Source organism: Sphaerodactylus townsendi, linkage group LG15 (assembly GCF_021028975.2).
Source record: "Sphaerodactylus townsendi isolate TG3544 linkage group LG15, MPM_Stown_v2.3, whole genome shotgun sequence".
In the NCBI taxonomy this organism is placed as follows: Eukaryota; Metazoa; Chordata; class Lepidosauria; order Squamata; family Sphaerodactylidae; genus Sphaerodactylus; species Sphaerodactylus townsendi.
This window is the reverse complement of record NC_059439.1, coordinates 9,954,403-9,974,229: the sequence shown is the minus strand read 5'-3', so window position 1 is coordinate 9,974,229 and position 19,827 is coordinate 9,954,403. Positions and strand designations below refer to the sequence as shown.

The 19,827-nt window shown below is 47.2% G+C and overlaps 1 protein-coding gene across 2 annotated transcripts in view; it reads right to left on the bottom strand.

Annotated features, from left to right (window-relative positions):
* Positions 1–1,539: 1,539 nt before the first annotated feature.
* Positions 1,540–19,827, bottom strand: part of LOC125445125 (junction plakoglobin) — a 90,908-nt gene continuing 72,620 nt past the window's right edge. Inside the window, exons 5-15 of one of the 2 annotated variants that reach the window (XM_048517988.1) lie at positions 18,467–18,668; positions 16,699–16,843; positions 13,975–14,078; positions 12,464–12,802; positions 10,657–10,812; positions 10,099–10,218; positions 8,742–8,892; positions 6,749–6,870; positions 3,660–3,699; positions 2,956–3,118; positions 1,540–2,490 (exon numbers count right to left, since the gene is read on the bottom strand). In XM_048517988.1, coding sequence (XP_048373945.1) covers positions 2,979–3,118; positions 3,660–3,699; positions 6,749–6,870; positions 8,742–8,892; positions 10,099–10,218; positions 10,657–10,812; positions 12,464–12,802; positions 13,975–14,078; positions 16,699–16,843; positions 18,467–18,668 — 1,519 coding nt within the window. In that variant the 3' untranslated portion in view covers positions 1,540–2,490; positions 2,956–2,978. The remainder of the gene's footprint in view (positions 2,491–2,955; positions 3,119–3,659; positions 3,700–6,748; positions 6,871–8,741; positions 8,893–10,098; positions 10,219–10,656; positions 10,813–12,463; positions 12,803–13,974; positions 14,079–16,698; positions 16,844–18,466; positions 18,669–19,827) is intronic. The other variant, XM_048517989.1, reaches the window with a different exon arrangement.

The following is a 19,827-nucleotide window of genomic DNA, read 5'->3' as shown; positions in this document are numbered from 1 at the left end:
CAGTAAATGACAATACACACGTACAATACCAATATCTCATTGTGAGCTTCTCCAAGAGATGTGGGAAGAACTGTGAAATCTCTGGCAACCCAGATTATTTGGTTGCCGTGTGTGAAAACATTGCAACCTAGTCACTTTGAGCCAAAGGACTCAAAGGTAGTGGTTAAGAGCAGCGGACTCTGGAGAATGGGCTTCGATTCCCCACTCCTCCACATGATAAGAAGTCTCTTATCTGGCAAACTGGATTTGTTTCCCTGCTCCTCCACATGAAGCCTGCTGGGTAACCTTGGGCAAGTCACAGTTCTTCAGAACACTCTCAGCTCCAACTGTCTCACACAGTGGCGGAGCGCCAGGGGGCGGGGCGGGGGGGCATCGTGCACTGGGCACATGCCTGGGGCGGAAAATCGCCCCCTGCCCCTCCCCCCTGCAGCCCCCCGCGGCGCCCCCCGCAGCACACACACACCTGCCCCTTTCCCATTCTTACCTGTGTTCCTTTTCTTTTTTCAGTACTTTTTGAGGCTGAAAAAAGCAGCCTATTTACAGTTCAGGCTAAAAACTACCTGAGGAACTACAGTTCCCAGGAGACCTTGGGGCTCACAAGGTCTCTTGGGAAGTATAGTTCGTCAGGCAGTTTTTTCCCTGAACTGTGAAGAGGCCGCTTTTTTCAGCCTCAAAAAGTACTAAAAAAAGAAAAGGAAAGCAGATAAGTGTGGGAAGGGGGGGTGGGGAGGCGCCGTGGGGGGGATGGGGGGCAGAAAAAACACACTGTGCATTGGGCGCAGTTTGGCCCAGCTACGCCTCTGGTCTCACAAGTAGTATGTTGTGGGGAGGGGAGGAGAAGGAGTTTGTAAGCTGCTATAGTATCCTATGGTTGATAAAAGTGGGGAATAAAACCAAACTTTTCTTCTTCCACCTCAAGTCCCACCACTTCCATCAAGCCTTTTTTTGTGGGAGGGAGGGGAGTAGAGAGACCCCTAGCCCTTCCTTTCAGAATCTCCCCTCTCATTAAAAAAATCAGACCATAAATACAGAAAATACGTGTTTGTGTTACAAGAGCTAGGAAGGTAGGTATCTAACACACAAATTCACAATTCAAACCATAAAATGAAATCAGTTGTGGCAGCAGAAGGAACCACTGTGGATTTGGGAGTGGGGGGAGATAATGATGTTCAGGTTTTCCTGCACTGCCCTCTGGATGATGAGGCCCCTCCTATTTTCTGCTTTAATGAATCCTACGGCAAAGCCAAGAGAAATAGCCCAGTTTCTCATGCTGACTTTCCCTTAGAACAGGCTTCTGTTCACTGAGGCCTCAACGATAGCCCAGTCAGTTCTACTAGCAGTTGCTTGACCAGTGGGAACAGCATGTGCAACAGTCATGCCTCCTTTCCAGATGTCGTGATTCCCTCCTCTATCAGGACAGAGATCTATGTCATGCTGCAAATGGCCACACACGTGCCAGATTAGTTCAATCAAAGATCCCTCGTTCCCATGCGCCTCATACCCGTAACATGAAAGAACCGGTTCATTTGCTTTGCAGGGTTGGGTTTAAGTTTTTATTTTTTTTAAGCTTTGGTCTATACAAAAAAACCCTTAGAGAAATAATAAAATTTTTCTGAAGAATATTTGCAGCTGCATCGATCCCTTTTCCAGTGGAAGCCTGAAGCCATCACGTTGAGAGAGCCGCTTTTAAAAATGCATTAGAAGAGGGGGAGGGAGGCGGGGATGCAGGGAGGGAGGAAATACGCCAATCACCAGGAAAGTCAGGAGGAGGGAGAAAGAGAAAATGCCGAGTTCTTAAAAAAATGTGCAAGAGGTGGTCAGCAGAAGGGCAGCTTTCGTAAAGACTTTCATAGCGAGAGAATGTTCTTCGTAGCAGGCCTGAACTGGGTCACCGTTGGGCACTAAAAACAAATGGGAAATGTGCATCGCCAGGCCGTCTCAAAACCCCACTGGCAGTCCTTATTCTTTTAAGACCCCAGAAAGGAAAAGGCAAAGGGGAAAGAATTAGCAACATTTCCATTTTATTCACTTCTTAATTAGCAAGTACTAGAAGTGCCATCAGGGAAGGGAGTTAGTTTTGCATGACGTACGGGGGGGATTCGCTTGTATTTATTTGAAAAATAAAATACTCTTATGAAGATCCCATAGCAATTTGAGAATGTTGTCCAAATTTTAGGGAAGTCAGATGTGGGAGGAGGGGAGGAGAAGAAAGTTTGATTAAAGGTGGAAGTGGGGAAAGGGAACAGCAAAGGGAGAAGAGCGGTTGACTGCTGGTAGAAAAGTATTACATGGTTGGTAGAAACGATCCTGGATATGCATATGGGGATACCTTTCCCACAGGCCTGCAGGAGGGAAAACCTTTCTTTTCTTTTTTTTTAGAAAATAAAACCTCTTTGCAGGAAAAGGAAGAGTCCGTTATCTTTCTCAGGCACTTCTGTCTCCCAAGTGCCCCGGACTCGAGCACTGCCCTCGTCTGTGTTGAGAAAACATCTGTGTGATGAGAAGAAGAGAGAGTCAGATTCAAGGGACAGTAAGAACCTCTAAAGCCCCGTCTTCCCCATAGCCCATGGAATGCCTAGCCTCTCTCACAGAGCGGCTGAGCAAGTGCCAGGCCTCACAGCAGAGACATCATTGCTCCTGAGGGAGAGGGGCATTTTTTTTCAGCCCAGGGTAGTGGCATAGTCAGGGTTGAAGAAGCCACGCGTTGCTCCTCATGCGCTCACTTACAGCCTAACCTACCTCACAGGATTGCTGTGGGGTACAACAGAGGAGAGAAGACAGACACATGTCATTCTGAGCCTCTTGAAGAAGGGAACAAAATGTACTAAATAATTTTTTTTAAGCTGAAGTGTAAATAGTGGGATCACACTGGACGTGACTATGGCTCCTTCTCATCTGAGCAATTTTGACCCCACTGACTAGCCGACTCTAAAGCATGCCTGTAGAGACCTTTACCTTAAGATCTCCCAAGGAGCCCGTTAGGCCAGCATGTGGTCTGCGTAGGGTGCCCTCACGCCATCACTGTATGCGTCCATAGGGTACTCGCCGTCCATATCCAAGTGCATGTCCATGGCGTCATCCCCAGGGTACATGGTGCGGTAGCCTCCGTCTAGTTCTACTAGGATCAGAACAGAGATGGTCATATAGCGGTTGATGCCATGGGAGAGGGAAGGCGAATGGAGTACAGGTCTGGAAATGGAATCCCAAATAAGACATCATGTTTATGAAAAATCTGACCCAGAGCACTGACCCAGACCAGTCCCCATAGGTTCAGCACAGCTCTGTGTGCTGCACAGAAGACAGATGTGCACCACAGGCACAGCCAGCCCTTAAAAGGGGATTAGGCAACCCAACCAGAAGTCAGGACTAAGAACTTTGGGGTCTTTCTGATTTCCCTCAAGTCCTAGAAAAGTTACAGTTTCCCCCGGAAAACTGAAACCATGGAAAAGCTGACTTGGCAGCTTAAACCAAGTAGAGGCCAAACAAATTCAAATACTTATGTGGCAATGTGGATTCCTTCCTTATTCCTTATTGAGCAGACGTAATCATTTTAGTATCCTATTAATTTTAGTATTCCATTAAGTAGTATTAAGGAAGGTGGTTTCTACTAGTGGTATTCAGAAGGTAAGTAAGAATTTGATTTTTCTCTTGATACCTACCATCTGCGTATGGCTCATGAATGGGGATCATACTCTGGGCCTATGGAGAGAAGACAAAATGGTGATTTCAGCTTCCTACAGGTTGTAGTACACCTACACCAACCGCAAGGGGTCACTAGCAACAATACTGCCTGGGAATTCCTGACAGGTTTTCTACGGCAAAGCAGGGCAACCATTTTGTCAGTCAACAATTTTCTTCTGGATTCTGTGCTTGTTAGGAGGCTGGAAAATTACTGTTTTCCAGGCAGTGGCCATCAGAATGGCAAGTGGTTAAGGAATTTCATAACAAGCCCAAACATTGCTGAAGGACGCTCATCTTGTCAAGCTTGGAGGTCCACCAGACCTTCCAGTGAGAGCCATTTCCTTCACAAGCTCAATTGCCATGCCTACCCACATCAGTTCTGCGGTTAGGCACCAAGTTGCTCCCTTCTGGGCCAAATACATATATTATTCAGGAAAGCAAAGCATCTAACCATCAGAAGGACCATGTACCAACTTACGTACCAACTCTGTTCTCTGCAATAATCTGTTCTTTCGGTCTACTCCCTCTGCTCACATGGCAGGCTCTCCCCTTGTCTGTCCCAGTTCATTTTTTCATTGCTGACCCCTTATTTCTGATGGTCTTTTTCCAAGCTAGCAAGACAGACACATTTTCTACAAGCTCCCTCCCAAGCTGGATGTAAACCAATTTTCTCACAGAATCGATGTTCTGCTGGCATAGCACAGAGTTTTATACTGTATGTTTCTAATTGTGTTGGGCATGTTTGCAAGCTTTCTAGGACTGAACAGGAAAAGCATGATAGAAATACTGTGAAATAAGTTCAGTTCTCTCTAATGAGCCCTCCCCACCCCCAGCTCAGGTAGTTCCTACTCATGGTTATCTTCTTACTGGTTTTCTGTTGGAAAAATGGTACTCTCAAAAGGGATGTATCTTATGTTACCTAGAATAAGCACCTAAATCAAAATGATTTAATATATTGTCAAAGGTTTTCACAGCCAGAATCAACTGGCTGTTGTGGTTTTTCTGGGCTGTGTGGTAGTTTTTGCTCCTAATGTTTCATGGGCATCTATGGATGGCATCTTCAGAGGCATGTCACAGTAATATGCATGGCATAGTGTGGAGTGATTGTATGGTGGGGTATGTGTTTGGTCCACCTCACAGGTGTGTGTGGTGGGGGGTGAGACACATTTATATGTGTCCAGGTGAAATTCAATTGCAGTTGTGTTTGAATACCTCTGGTTTTTTATTTTGGTATTTTTTTAGTACTGATAACCAGGTTTTGTTGATTTTCAGACTCTCTTTCCTTTTTGTTGAAACTACCCTGGTGTTTAGATTGGAAGTTAAAAAGATTTAGGTTGAAAGTTTGAAAGCCAGGTTACAGACCATGTAACTTCAGAATATGATAGAACACCACAACAGGGTTGAGTCACAAAATCAATCTCCACTATTAAAAGGCCCCCAGGACTGATTTGTGACTTTAGGATACAGTTACACGCACTATTAACACAGACGTCTAACCAGACTTGGCCAAGACTGTCAGCACTGCCCTGCATCATGGCCCAAGGATGTGACCTCACTCCTCTGTGGTTGCAGTACTGAAGAGGGAAGTGGCGGCTGTTGAATGGAAAACTGGAAAACTGGTCTGTTTGATGTTTATGGATCTTGTGCCTGGTCTGTCTCAGGTCATTCCAAATCTTGTTTAAACATGCTGAAGAAGCTGGCAGCGGGGGGGGGGGGGGGCACGATGCACAGATTCTGGCTTGCTTCCCCACATGCTGTACCATGTACACAAAACTTGGGGGTAGAGGTGAGGAAGTGTTCACACTTGTGTTGCCTCCCTGCTGCCGCTGCCTTTCACAAAACCCCAAACGAGGGAGAGAAACCACATCTCTTTTCTTCTATCAAGTTCTCCAGGTGGGAAAGGAGAACTGATTCCTTCTCCTTCCCATCCTACAAAACCCCAGCATGCAAGGGGAAGTCTGAGGGACTGGCCTCCCATGCAGAACCAGAAGCAGAGCTTTGACTACAAGCAGGTCTATTCTGATTAAGGGATACTAGGTGGGATAACAAGTCTGCCTGAAGTTGAGGGTTAGTAGCATTTGGACTCCATGGCTCAGAGATTCCACTGTAATTTTTAGGCTGCAGTTCTGTTCTAACTAGCAGAAGAAACCAGTTGCTTCCTGCCTCTTGCTGACCAGCCAGGGACCAATCTTTTTGAGAAGAGGCTCCAAGGCATCCTAGCCCCCCACTCGCTGTGGTTCTTGTGTGGCCAAAGCCTCCACCCTCTTCATTTTACATGAAGCACATTTTTAAAAGCCCTTTGGAGCTGAAAAGAAGGTTCTCCCACATCCTGAAATCTGGCTTGCTTTCAAAATCTAGATCCTATGCTTGAGCTTCAAAATGCTACATGTTTTGCTTCAGGAGATTTAAAAAAACTTTTAAAGAATGCTGTTATTCCCTTCTTCAAACCTCCACAGCATGAGCACAAAATTTCAGGAAGTAATGATGAGGTTATAAATATTCCTAGAGATGCTACAGTCAGCTTGCTAAACATGACACTTTGTATTCCCAATTTGTAAAATCAGAAAGAAAGACAGCCCAATCCAATAGAGCGGCGGCTGGGAATTGTGCCACAGGGCTGCCTCCAAAGCAGCAATCGGCAGCATGGACGCTGGGGGAGAAGAAGAAAACCCTCTTCTCCCCCAGGGGAGCCAATAGTCAGGAATGACTTGTGCCAACCTTTTAAGTGGCATAAGTTTGAGCTGCAAACAGGGGGTGTTCCCAGGTCAAAACTGCATGGGTCAAAATGCACAGCCCACCCACACTGGCACAGGCTCCTATGGCAGAGGGACACCAATGGGCACAGCAGCTTCCAGGTTTAGCCGCCATGCAGTTGCACAGCACCCTGCCACCGGCACAGTAGCCAATCCACCAGTGCAATCCCGTGCCGCTTCTAAGATTCCATTCCCCCACCCCGCCTTTGGAGTGCATTGCTAGATTACAATTTCTTGCAATACATATTAGGGTGACATCTGCTTGGCAACTAACCCATTAACCCCTCCACTCCCAAGCACAATAGAAAACTTACAGCTTCCCAGGCAGCTGGGTCGTGTTTGAAGAGTGAGTTGGTCAGTTCTACAGAAACGCGTTTCCGGTAATCTGGGTTTTTGTCTTCTGAGATGCGGAAGAGCACAGCTGCCGCATATGTGGCTGGAGAAAAAAAATACCAAAAGGCTCTTCAGTCTTTTCGAAATTATTTAAAGTTTAAAAGCAAAACAAATAAAAACAAGGGTTTACAGCACGATACACTGAATACAACACTGCTTTTGACATGAAATTATAGAAGTTCAAATTTAGCTACTCATTCTAAGAGAAAAAACCACTCCATTTTTTGGACATGTGATCATGCAATAGGCAGATTAGCTTACACAGATGAATGAACTCTGCAAGTTTCTCCAACCACTTGTCCTTCTTCAGGATTGTATTCTTCTTCCAGTTTTGAACTAGTCAGTGTCTCCTTAATCTGTTCTGTTATTCCCTGTACATTTGCAACGCCATGTTTATCAATTTTGTGAGTGCACAGATGCAAGCGAAATGTCAGGAGAAAACGCTACTGGAACATGGCCATACAACCTGGAAAACCCACAACACCCTAGTGATTCTGGTCGTGAAAGCCTTCGGCAATACAATTTTGGGAGTATTTCTAAAATGCTACCATCTTCGCCTTCTTGGCTGCCTTTCATAAACTTGTTAACCCCTGACACAACAGGCTCTCCAATCCTTACACTGTTTTTAGGTGTCTGCAATCAACAGCAAACCTTTTCTTGGATTTTACTAAGGAGGCAAGCAACTGAATGTCTTTTTGAAGGTCAAAAAGAGGCCCTCTCTGAGCACCTAAAAAAGGCAACACATGGATGAAAGCCATGTGAGTGGGGATGTCTGGAAAGGAGGGTTATTGGGCCAGAATAACAAGCTGATTGGCTCCAACCCACTGACTGTCGAAAAAGGAGTCTACTGAAAAAGAGTGGTCAGCCTAGTCTTCTCCCAGAGGGTCTAGCCTTCAATCTAGAATGAGCTTCCCTGAATAAAATAGGATCCACTGCTGATTTTGCTATTCCTGAAGATTTGCCAAGCAAAATCCTTTTGCCAGCTCCTCATTTAACTTATTGCACTTGTGGAAAGTTTCCACAAGAAGTGGAATAGTACGATGCTTTATTAGAGTGCAAATACATATGCTAGATCCAATGCACTTCCCTGACCCAGAAAGCGAACAGGAGAGTGGGTTTTTAGATTCCGCTTTTCTCAATCGTAAAGAGTCTCAAAAGCAGCTTTCAAACTCCTTTTCCCTTCCTCTCCCCACAACAGAGATCTTGTGAGATTAGTGGGGCTGAGAGAGTTTGGAGAGAACTGTGACTGGCCCAAAGTCACCCAACAGGTTTCCCATGGAGGAGTGGGGAAACAAATCCAGTTCACCAGATAAGAGTCTGCTCACTCTGTGGATGTGGAGGAGTGGGGACTCAAACCTGGTTCTCCAGATTACAGTCTACTGCTCTTAACCACTAGAACCACAATGCCTCTCACTGCACTTTCCCAGAAAGCAAACAGAACAGCTTTGCACGACAACTTCAGCAACTCTATTCTGCCTGGCCCAGTATTTGCTATCCTTACACATCTCTTAATTGTTCTCCCAGCATTGGCCTAGAGAGCTTTTCCACATGAGTTAATTAGACTAATCAGCCTGATGATCAGAGGAAGGAGGAAATGCAGGCCTGCAGGAATGCGCAAGACCTACTCAAATGAAGGTAGCCCAACTTTATGGGGAAGAAGAGTTTGGATTTATACCCCGCTTTTCTCAACTGTAAGGAGTCTCAAAGCATCTTACCAACTCCTTTCCCTTCCTCTCCCCACAACAGGCACCTTGTGAGGTAGGTGGGGCTGAGAGAGTTTGGAGAAAACTGTGACTAGGTCAAGGTCACCCAGCAGGGTACATGTGGAAGAGTGGGAAATCAAACCTGGATCACTAGATGGAATCGGCCACTCTTAGCCATTACCCCTTGCTGGCATGTGTATAACTCTCTCACCTGTGCCTTCGTTCCGGGAGTGAAGAAGCTCCATTAGTGGGGCTGAGGCACCCTCCGCATCAATGGCGTCAGCCGCCTCTTTGTCCTGGGCCAGCTCACACAGCACCCCAGCCGCCACACGCTGGATGTTTTCTACTGGAGAATAGAGGAGCTGCGGTTGGGGAAAGGAAGAGAGAAAGGGACCATGAGGAACAGAAGGCTTCCACCGCCCTTGCTATACACCTGCATTTGTACCTGTTGTCTAGGCTGTTAGCTTGCCAGGTACTTACCATCTATGACTAACTATAGACCACTGGATTAAATACTGGCAAGCCCATAGGGTGCCTCCCCTTCTTGATAACATCCTTCCCCCACTCTCACCCCCCCCCCCCAGTCACCTTTCGGTGACTCTGAACTGGAGCCTTTACAGGCTGAAAGGTATTGGTTTTAATTCTATTTTAACATTATTTCCTGTGTATTGCTTTTATTGAATTTAAGCCAACCAGAGCGCATGCGAACACACACACACATACATATTATATATATTATATTATACACACACATATATATAAATATATAATAAATATAATTAAATATAATTAAATATAAATATAATTAAATATAAAAAGGTAAAGGTAGTCCCCTGTGAATGCACCGGGTCATTACAGATCTATAGGGTGGTGCCACATCACAACGTTTACTAGGCAGAATATTTTAAGGGGGTGGTTTTTCATTTCCTTCCCAGGCATCTACACTAAACTCATCAACAAGCCGGGTACTCATTTCACTGACCTCAAAAGGATGAAAAGCTGGATCAACATTGACCCAGCTTCCTAAGACCGACTTCCATGGGGATCGAACTCAGGTCATGAGCAAGAGTTTTGACTGCAGTATGGCAGCTGACCACTCTGCACCACAGGCCTCCTCTTTTCCCAGAAGAGACCACAATGAGCTGCCTATCTTATGGAAAGCACCAAACAGCTGAAAGCCCAGGAACAACATTCAGTACTGTGTAACAACACAGCTGGATTACCAGGACCCAAGCAGTACCCAAACTACACAACAAAGAGTAAAGGAGGAAGACAAACAGGATCTTAAGGTCCTGGCAAAGATGTCTAGTTAGTTCTTTGTTGTTATCCCTCTTTGGTTCCACCCCAAGAAGGCTTCTGCAGCGTATAAAGCAGCATTCACAACTCCTGCAAAGAGGGCTGGGTGCAGAAACAGCAGCCAATTTGTAGTCGTCACCAAGAGAGCTCCATGATTGAAAAGGGATCTGAATCACCACTTCACTTTACACAACTTGGCACAACTTTCTATCCCTCTCCCCCCAAAAAATCTTTGTAGCATTCCCTCCCCTCCCCCTCCGAACACTTCCCACCTGCACAAAGAGAGGAATGGTGTTCAGGCGGAAGATTTCCATGCGGTTCATAGGGTCACGAGCCAAAATGTGCAGGGCGCCTGTGGAGCCTTCCACGATCTCTTCCATTTTCACTCCATCCTGAAAGGGTGAGATGGCTGTTCAAGAGACCCAGGATGTGTCGTGCAGCGTGGCTTCACCATCAGCCCAATTGATCCACACCAATCAAGGTGCCTTGGTTGAAGATACCTTGCCCTCCCCAACCCCATGGCCCCAGAGATCTCAAACAAGTCTTGCAAAGCAAGGATTTCAGTAGGAACAGTTTCCAGAGGTGGCCAACCTATGGTGCTCCAGATGTTCATGGACTACAAATCCCACCAGCCCCTGCCAGCATGGTGCTCCAGATATTCATGGACTAAAATTCCCATCAGCCCCTGCCAACATGACCAATTGGTCATGCTGGCAGGGGCTGATGGGAATTGTAGTTCATGAACATCTGGAGCACCATAGGTTGGTCACCCCTATGCTAGACACTTTTCCCCACCCCTGCCCAAACTGATGCCCTCCATGCCCCCTCACCGTGTATGGCTGCTGTGTGCCCGCAGCTGCGTGGCGCTGGGCGTCCTGGTGAGCTTTCACCAACAGCTGGACCAGGCGTGGGATGACGGCAGCTTCCTGCAAGGGGGCGTGGTTGGCGGGACACAGGGCCAGGTTGCGGATGAGGCCGATGGTAGCCTGCGAGCAGAAGGGATGAGAGAGACTTGCGCCTTTAGAACATCAGCCAAAAGTGAAACCGGGCAGGCTTTGCAGTAGGCATTTCACCATCTGGCAGCAGGAACACACAGTGGATCAATATGCGCATGCGTGCCCTCAAGTCACAGCCCACTTATGGCGACCCTGTAGGGTTTTCAAGGCAAGAGACATTCGGAGGTGGTTTGCCATTGCCTGCCCCTGCATGGGCTGAGAGAATTCTGAGAGAACTGTGATTGGCCGAAGATCACCCAGCAGGCTGCATGTGGAGGAGTGGGGAAACAAACCTGGTTCTCCAGATTAGAGTCTGCTGCTCTTAATCACTACCCCATGCTGGTTCTGGTGGTCGCTGAAAGTGTTACTGAGACACAGCTGACACATGGTGACCTCAAAAGGTTTTCAAGGCAAGAGACATTCGGAGGTGGTTTGCTGTTACCTGCCTCTGCCTGGACTGAGAGAGTTCAGAAAGAACTGTGACTGGCCCAGGGTCACCCAGCAGGCTTCATATGGAGGAGTGAGGAATCAAACTCCATTCTCCAGATTAGAGTCCACCACTCTTAACCACTCCGCCACACTGGCTCCTCACGTAAATTTCCTTTTGGTTGTGAAAGATACTAGGAAGGCTTGAGGAAGCTACCCTGTGCAAGTTGATGTCTGGGGCTTTCTGGGTGCATAAAAAAGTGCTGTCAAGTCACAGCTGACCTATGGTAACCTGGTAGGGTTTCCAAGACAACAGAGGTGGTTTGCCATTGCCTGCCTCTGCATAACAACCCCAGCATTCCTTGATGGTCCCCATTCAAGTACTAACCAGGGCCAACCCTACTTAATACAAGACAATTAAGGAGAAGTCCCTGTGTCTGGGATAAAAGGCAAAAGTAATGCTGATGTTGGGAGGTAGCAACTCTGGACTCCCTTGGTGGTCTCCCACACAAGTATTAATTGCAGCTAACCCTGCTTAGATTCAAGATGTGAAAAGATAGCCCAAGGTGACCTGATCCAGGCCAGGGCAAGGAATAGGAATATACAGCTTCTAAATTCAAGTAGCCAATATTTAAAAAGCAAGCAAGCCTTTATTGGCATAGACAACAGTACAACAATAGTAAAAAACTGATTAAAAAACCCATATATCGGAGTAGCCAATATGAGACTTGATGCTCCTCCAGATTAAAGACACACACACACACACTTTCATACATGCAAAATAGCAGTGAATAAGAAAGAGGGGTGGGCTTAAAAACTCTTCTCTCAACATGCTGGCTTCCTATAGGTGAAGGTGTGGTTTTTTTGCTTCTGTTTTTTTACAGAAAGAGCCAGTAACTTATGATTCTCATACCCTTAAGGGGATTGTTCTATAATACCTTCCTGGGCATTTCAACCAGCCCAGAGTTTGCTGGGTGCCCTTGGGCCGAGTCATACACTCTCAGCTTCACCTACCACACAGGACTGTTGTGAAGATAAAAATGGAAGACAGGAGAATGACTGACATGACTCTGCTTTGGGAAGGAAGGGAGGGAATAAACGAAGTAAATATATACCCAGGCGCTGCTTCTAAGAGAGGCTCAGGTTCCTGTAGGCAGGAGACCTAAGAACTGGGTACAGGCAAATGCTGGACAGCTGGGCCTCCTCACAGCCATACCTTGATCAGGGGCCACTGGTTGGGCTGGTTCAGCAGCTTCACGATGGCGGGGATGCCATAGTTGAGCCGCACAGAATTCTGGGCCATCTCAGCCTCCGGGTGCCGGCTGGTCAGGTGCCTGAGGGCGCAGACGGCAGGCTCGGTGATGTCCTCCTTGTCTCCTGCCCGGAGGATGGTGTGTATGAGGGCCTCCACCCCATTTGACTGAGTCACCAGCGTCTTGTTCTTGCTGTTGTTGCAGGTGAGGTTGGAGAGGGTGCCGGTGGCGCAGGTCAGCACGTTGATGTCATCGGAGCTCAGCTGGTTGACCAGGATCTTCAGGACACCATCCAGGCCCTCCTGCAGAAGGAGACAATGGACCGGGGGGAGGGGGGGAAGGGGAAGCGAAACAGTGAACCGGAGTGTTATGAGGTAAAGCCCGTCCATCTTGTTAAGAAAAGTACGGCCAGGCAAGCATTTCGACAAGAAGCAGAAGCTGGTTTTTATACCTCACTTTTCTCAACAGAAAGCAGTTTCAAAACAGGTTGAAATCGATGTATGGTCAAAGGCTTTCACGGCCGGATTCAACTGGTTGTGGTGGGTTTTCCGGGCTGTGTGGCCGTGGTCTGGTGGATCTTGTTCCTAACGTTTCGCCTGCATCTGTGGCTGGCATCTTCAGAGGTGTATCACAGAGGGGAGTCTTCTACACACTGTGAAATCACCTTCCTGTCCTTTCCCCACAACAGACTACCTTGTGAGGCAGGGTCCGAGAGAACTGAGACTGGCCTGAGGTCGCCCAGGAGGCTTCATGTCGAGAGATTCAGTTTTTTATAGTCTTATCTCCATCAAAAGGAATCTCAAAGCAGATTACAAACTCCTCTCCTTCCCCTCCCCACAACAGGCACCTTGTGAGGTGGGGGGAGGGGCTGAGAGAGTTCCAAGAGAACTGTGACTAGCTCAAGGTCACCCAGTAGGCTTCATGTGTAGGAGTGAGGAATCAAGGCAAGTCCCCAGATTAGAATCCATCCCTCATGTGGAGAAGTAGGGAATCAAACCCTGTTCTCTGGATTAGAGTCCATTGGCCTTAACCACCAAACCATGATGGCTCTCGGTCCCCCTTATTACAACTTTACTGTAAACCCTCCTAATTGGGAGAGTGCATATACATCCTAGGCAGAGTTATACCCTTCTAAGTCCACTGAAATCAGTGGGCTTAGATAGGTGTGACTCTGCCTCAGACTGCACTGTTAAGTCTACCTTAGGGATCACATCAAGAGGGTACATCCTGTTTTCTGGCCACCAAGATGCAGAAGGGGAGAGGGTGTTGGGGTGGGATGACATTGGGATTTGTGATTTTGGAGAATGTGGATCCTTGCCCAGCACTCCCCTTCTCCAAGGGGTCCATCAGCAAAGCAGGTGACTGATCAGAAGCCCCCAGTAGTCCTATGAAAGGAAGCCAGGAGGGCTTGATGAATGGAGATCTTGGGGGAAAAATGATTTAGAGACCAAACGCTCCAGATCAGTTGGCTCACCTGCTTGGTGGCCACGTCTGAGAGGTTCCTCAGAGTCCACAGACAGTTCTGCACCAGTCTTGGGCTAGAGCTTGTCAGGTGCTTCCCCAGGGCTTGCATACCACCTGTCACGGGGGAAGGAGAGAGAGAAGAGAGGACACTGAATTATTTTATTTATTTGGTTTGTTTATTTATTGAATTTGTATACCGCTCTTCCCCGAGGGGCTCAGAGTGGTGTCCAACAAATATATATCTAACAATTAAAATCAGCTAAAAACAATCAATCCCCACTAACTAAGGAACCATATTTGCATAAATTACACAGATTTCAGATGGCATCAGAAGTTCCCCCTCCCCCTTCCTTGTGCCCATGGGAGGCCAGATGTTTATTATATAACAAATGTTCGATGTTATCCCGGCTGGCCAAATGCCTGGCGGAACAGGTCCATTTTACAGGGCCTGCGGAAACTCTGTGTGTCCCGCAGGGCCCTGATCTCACCTGGGAGCCTGTTCCACCAGGTGGGGGCCAGGGCAGTATTCACTTCCTGATGCACAAAAACTGCAACTGAACTGCTACCATGCTTCAGAATCCTAATCAAGGCTGCCTATGTGGCCTCAGGATAACTTCAGGCAGAGTTAAACCTCGACTGTAGCCTTTAAATTTCTTGATTTCACATCTGCTCAGTTCTTCCAGAAGAAGAAGAGTTGGATTCATATCCCCCCTTTCTTCCCTGTAAGGAAACTCAAAGGGGCTTACAAACTCCTTTCCCTTCCCTCCCTCACTACAAACACCCTGTGAGGTAGGTGGGGCTGAGAGAGCTCCAAAGAACTGTGAGTAGCCCAAGGTCACCCAGCTGGCGTGTATTGGAATGTACAGGCTAATCTGAATTCCCCAGATAAGCCTCCACAACTCCGGAGGCAGAGCGGGGAATCAAACCCGGTTCCTCCAGATTAGAGTACACTAGCTCCTAACCACTACGCCACAGCCAAAGGCCTCTAAAAGCACTAACACACAGTGGGATCTGGCAGAACAAACTATTTTAAAAATATTTCTAAATCTGCATCTCACTCAAACACTGGGACTCACTACATGCTAGTAAAAAACCACACACTCAAATTAAGGGTTTGAAACATGTTGATATGAGATATTTCAATCCAGTCTTTATTCTCTCTCTCTCACACACACACACACACAAACACACACCACACACATGCCTTGCTAACCGAACAAAGTAGTAATTTAACTGCACAGTTTAAAAAGGGTTTCAGAACAATCCCGCAACATGAGTTATCATTTTTTCCCCGTTATCAAGGAGGCAGCTGTGTTGGTTTGCATGAGAACTGCATGATTCAAATCCAGTGGTACCTTAAAGACCAACTAGATCCCCAAAGTGTAGACTTTCACGAGTCTGACGGAGGGAGCTTTGATTCTCGAAAGTTTATACTCCAGAAATCTTGTTGATCTTTTAAGATGCTATTGGGCTCAAGTCGTGCGAACTCTTTGGCTGTAAGACGGTAACGAGGCTAGCAATGCCAAGTGCTCTGTGGTTAATAAAGTGCCTCTCATAATTAAGCACACAATGCAAAAACTAAAGATGGATACTGCTCAGAAGATCACGTTCAAGGGGATGACCCCAACCAGCTTTTTTCACTGGTGAAAATGGGAGATGGAGTGTATACCCACTCCCCAGCAAAAAAGACTATGACTGGGATGATGGACAGTATGTAACAAGTTGGGGGTCTGGGTGCAATTTAGCAAGCAAGCTGGCTGGATTTGATCTAGGAGCATCAGCATGAGTCCATAGCAAAGATGGACTTGAAATGAAATCCAAATCTCCATCTAGACTGGAGTGTGATTCTTGCTTGCAGAAATCAAAGGACCTATAAGCAGGACTGAGAGCAGGTTTTCTGTGAGTGGCAGGACCTAGAAATTGGTCTGGGAGCCCCAGGAGGCTGGATCTGATTCGGGCCTGAATGAGAAACCATCTGGTGTCCCTCACAAGTTTCTCTTGACTTGTCACCACAAACAATATGCAATGAAATCAGTGCCTTTGGTTACCTAGAGAGCTAATTATCCCTCTTTAAAATAGAAACAAATCAGGTACCTCATACAGTTTACACATTGAATAATCCTTCTGATATACACTTAAGACTGTGCAAAGAAGAAGAAGAGAAGAATAGTTTGGATTTATATCCCCCCTTTCTCTCCTGTAAGGAGACTCAAAAGGGCTGACAAACTCCTTTCCCTCCCCCACCACCCTGCAACAAGCATCCTGTGAGGTGGGTGGGGCTGAAAGAACTCCAGAGAACTGTGACTAGCCCAAGGTCACCCAGTTGGCGTGTGTTGGAGTGCACAGGCTAATCTGGTTCCCCAGATAAGCCTCCACAGCTCAAGTAGCCGAGTGGGGAATCAAACCCGGTTCTCCAAATTAGAGTGCACCTGCTCTTAACCACTACCCACTGCTTCTGGAAGAATGGAGCAGATGTGAAAGCAAGTAAAGAAAGACCTGGAGCCTGATCTCATCAGGTCTCAAAAGCTAAACAGGGTTGGCCCTGGTGAGTATCTGGATGGGAGCCCACCACGCGGGGTCTGAAAGCCAGTCACCTCAGAACAGCCCTCTTCAGGCCCTGCTCTTTATATAAGACACGGGTGTGGCTGACTGCTGCCGATGACTGATGTGGGAGTTTGAGAAGCACCTTAACCCGGCTCCACCCGAGCGTTCAGCCGCTTTTGAGGTTACTCACCAGCTTCCACGATGGCCGGCTTGTTGCTGGGACAGACAGACAAAACCTTGAGGACACGGCTGGTAGTCCACAGCAGTTTCTCATACGTGTAGCTGCGCATAATCTGAACGAGGGCCTGGGGGCCACCATTGGCCAAAATGATGAGCTGTGAAGAGAAGGGGGAATAAAAGAGCACTGTTACCCTTCTCTTCTGGAATTGGAGCTTGCTAGAACCAGGTATGTCTGTCCCTAGTGCTTTTCAGACATTATATACCTGACGGATATGGTAAAAGGTCTGGAAGAGAGGCTTAGGGAGCTGGGGATGCTTAGTCAGGAAAAGTGAAGGTTAATGGGGACATGACAGCCATGTTTAAATATCTGAAGGGATGCCATGTTGAAGAGGGAGCAAGCTGGTTTTCTGCTGCTCCAGAGACTAGGACACGGAGTAATGGATTCAAGGTGCAGGAAAAGAGATTCCACCGAAATATTAGGAAGAACTTCCTGACTGTCAGGGCTGATCGACAGTGGAATTCACTGCCTTGGTGAAATCTCCTTCTTTGGAGGTTTTTAAACAGAGGCTGGATGAACAGATGTCAGGAGTGCTTTGATTGTGTGTTCCTGCATTGCAGGGAGTTGGACTTGATGGCCCTTGGGGTCTCTTATAACTCTATGATTCTATGAAATACAACTAATGTTACTATCAATGCAAAGATGAAAAAAACCACTCACTTCTGCAGGTGTTTTCCGCATTCCATGCAGCTGTGAACAGGTGTACATTTGAACTACAAAACGCTATGTTCTACAAATCTGAGCAAGAACTTCTCAAACTATTATAATACATTTTAATGTACAAAAATTATATGTATTTGTCCATTAATTCAATTTTAAATATAATCAATGGAATTACAGCTCATCTCCAGACTACAAAGGTTAGTTCCTCTGGAGAAAATGGGTGCTTTGGGGGGGGCGGGGCACTTTATGGCATAGTGCCTCACTGAGAACCCCACCCTCCCCAGGCTCCACCCCCAAATCTCCAGGAGTTTCCCAACCTGGATGTGGCAAATCCTACCCCCTCATCCTCAGCCAGTGGATGGGAGAACTTGGCAACTCTATATCCTACTCATCCCCCACTGTCCCTCCTCACCACTGCCCAAATTACACAGAGTTTTTAAAGGTGAAGTCAGGGGGAAGGGTCCTCACAGACCGCTTCTGAGACTCTTCTCTAAGCCCCACCTTCAAAATGCAACGAACACCCAGCTCAGAGGCTTATAACAATTGAGACTGAAAATGTGGGAAAGGGGTGGATGGAAGAAGAATATGTGCCTCACCTATAGCAGCTTCCACACGTGGGGGGTGGGGGCTTGCATGTAGTTTGAGAATGCACACTGGCTTAAAGTTCCCAGTACACACAAGAAAATCTCATACAAGCAAAGGAAGAGTTTTTGCTGGTTGTTGTGAGTTTTCCGGGCTGTGTGTCCGTGATCTGGTAGGTCTTGTTCCTAACGTTTCTCCTGCATCTGTGGCTGGCATCTTCAGAGGTGTATCACAGAGAGAAGTGTGTTACACATGGTTATTGGGGCTCATCTGTGTAACACACTTCTCTCTGTGATACACCTCTGAAGATGTCAGCCACAGATGCAGGAGAAATATTGGGAACAAGATCAACCACACCACAGCCACACAGTACGGAAAATGCACAACAACCAGTTGAATCTGGCCGTGAAAGCCTTCGACAATACACTGGAGGGTTTTCAGTTTCGTGGTCCTCCGCCCTCTTAAGTTCCCTGACCTTGCTTTCCTGGTTCCCATAGGCAAGCAGCTGCAGGCAGTCGGTGGTGATGGCCAGGAACTTGGGGTTGTTCTTGGTCAGCAGGGGGACCATCTTCTGGAGCCCATCGGCCAGGCGCACAGCCATCTTGGCCCCTTCCTGGTACAGCAGCAGGTTGTGAAGGGTGGTGATGGCATAGAATAAGACAGACTCCACGGGAGAGCTACAGAGCAAGGAAGACAAATTGTCCTTTTTAGACTTGCTGGCACACTCCCCAAGGAAGACAGGACAGGTAACAAACCAGTTATTTTTTAAAAGGAGGGGGGACACAACTGAGAAACAGTCAACTGGCTTAAGCCTTTGCCCACTCTGTTCCCAAGCCAGTCCCAAGTAAGGATATTGAACCCAGGGCCAAACATCTGATATATTATGAGTATATATCTAATGATATGATGTACAGAACTACCTTGCACCAAACAAGACCATCAGTTCAACTAAAGAGCAGCAGTGGCGTAGTGATAAAGAGCAGATGAACTCTAATCTGGAGAACCAGGTTTGAGTTCCCGCTCTGCCGCTTGAGCTGTGGAGGCTTATCTGGTGAACCAGATTAGCTTGTGCACTCTAACACACACCAGTTGGGTGACCTTGGGCTAGTCACAGTTCTTTGGAGCACTCTCAACACACCCACCTCACAGGGTATTTGTTGTGGGGGGGGGGGTTGAGGGAAAGGCGGTTGTAAGCCCCTTTTGAGTCTCCTTACAGGAGAGAAAGAGGGGGTATAAATTCAAACTCTTCTTCTAATCCTAATCTGGCTGGTAAGAGATCTCTGGCCCTGATCTTGATGGCCCGGCTAGCTAGATCTTGTCAGATGTCGGAAGCTACACAGGGTTGGCCCAGGTGAGTATTTGGATGGGAGACCACCAAGGATGTCCAGGGTTGTCACACAGAGCCAGGCAATGGCAAGCCCTCTCCAAACTTCTCTTGGCTTGAAAACCTCACAGGGTCACTACAAATCACCTGCATCTTGACATCATTTTCCAGGAGCTGCTGTCTGAGGGTTCTGGCAAAAGATAATGGGCGATACCACCAGAGACACTTTTAGCCAGCCAAGAAGCGATCCTGGGGCTCTGCATATGCAAAAGGCTGTCCGCAGCAGTTCGTGTACAACGGAAAGATGCCACCAGTCCCTCCTTGTATATTGTTAGGGAGTGTAGTTACTCCTTTCGTATACATTGTTATTCCAGTCAGCAAGCAAAGAGGAACGTTTCAAGAGCTTTATTTGAACTGTGTCAGCCCAAGGTTCAGATAGCTGAAACTAAAGTTTGGCTCTCTGGTATATACCTGTAAGTTACAACATAGCTCATCCCCTGATCCCCACTTCC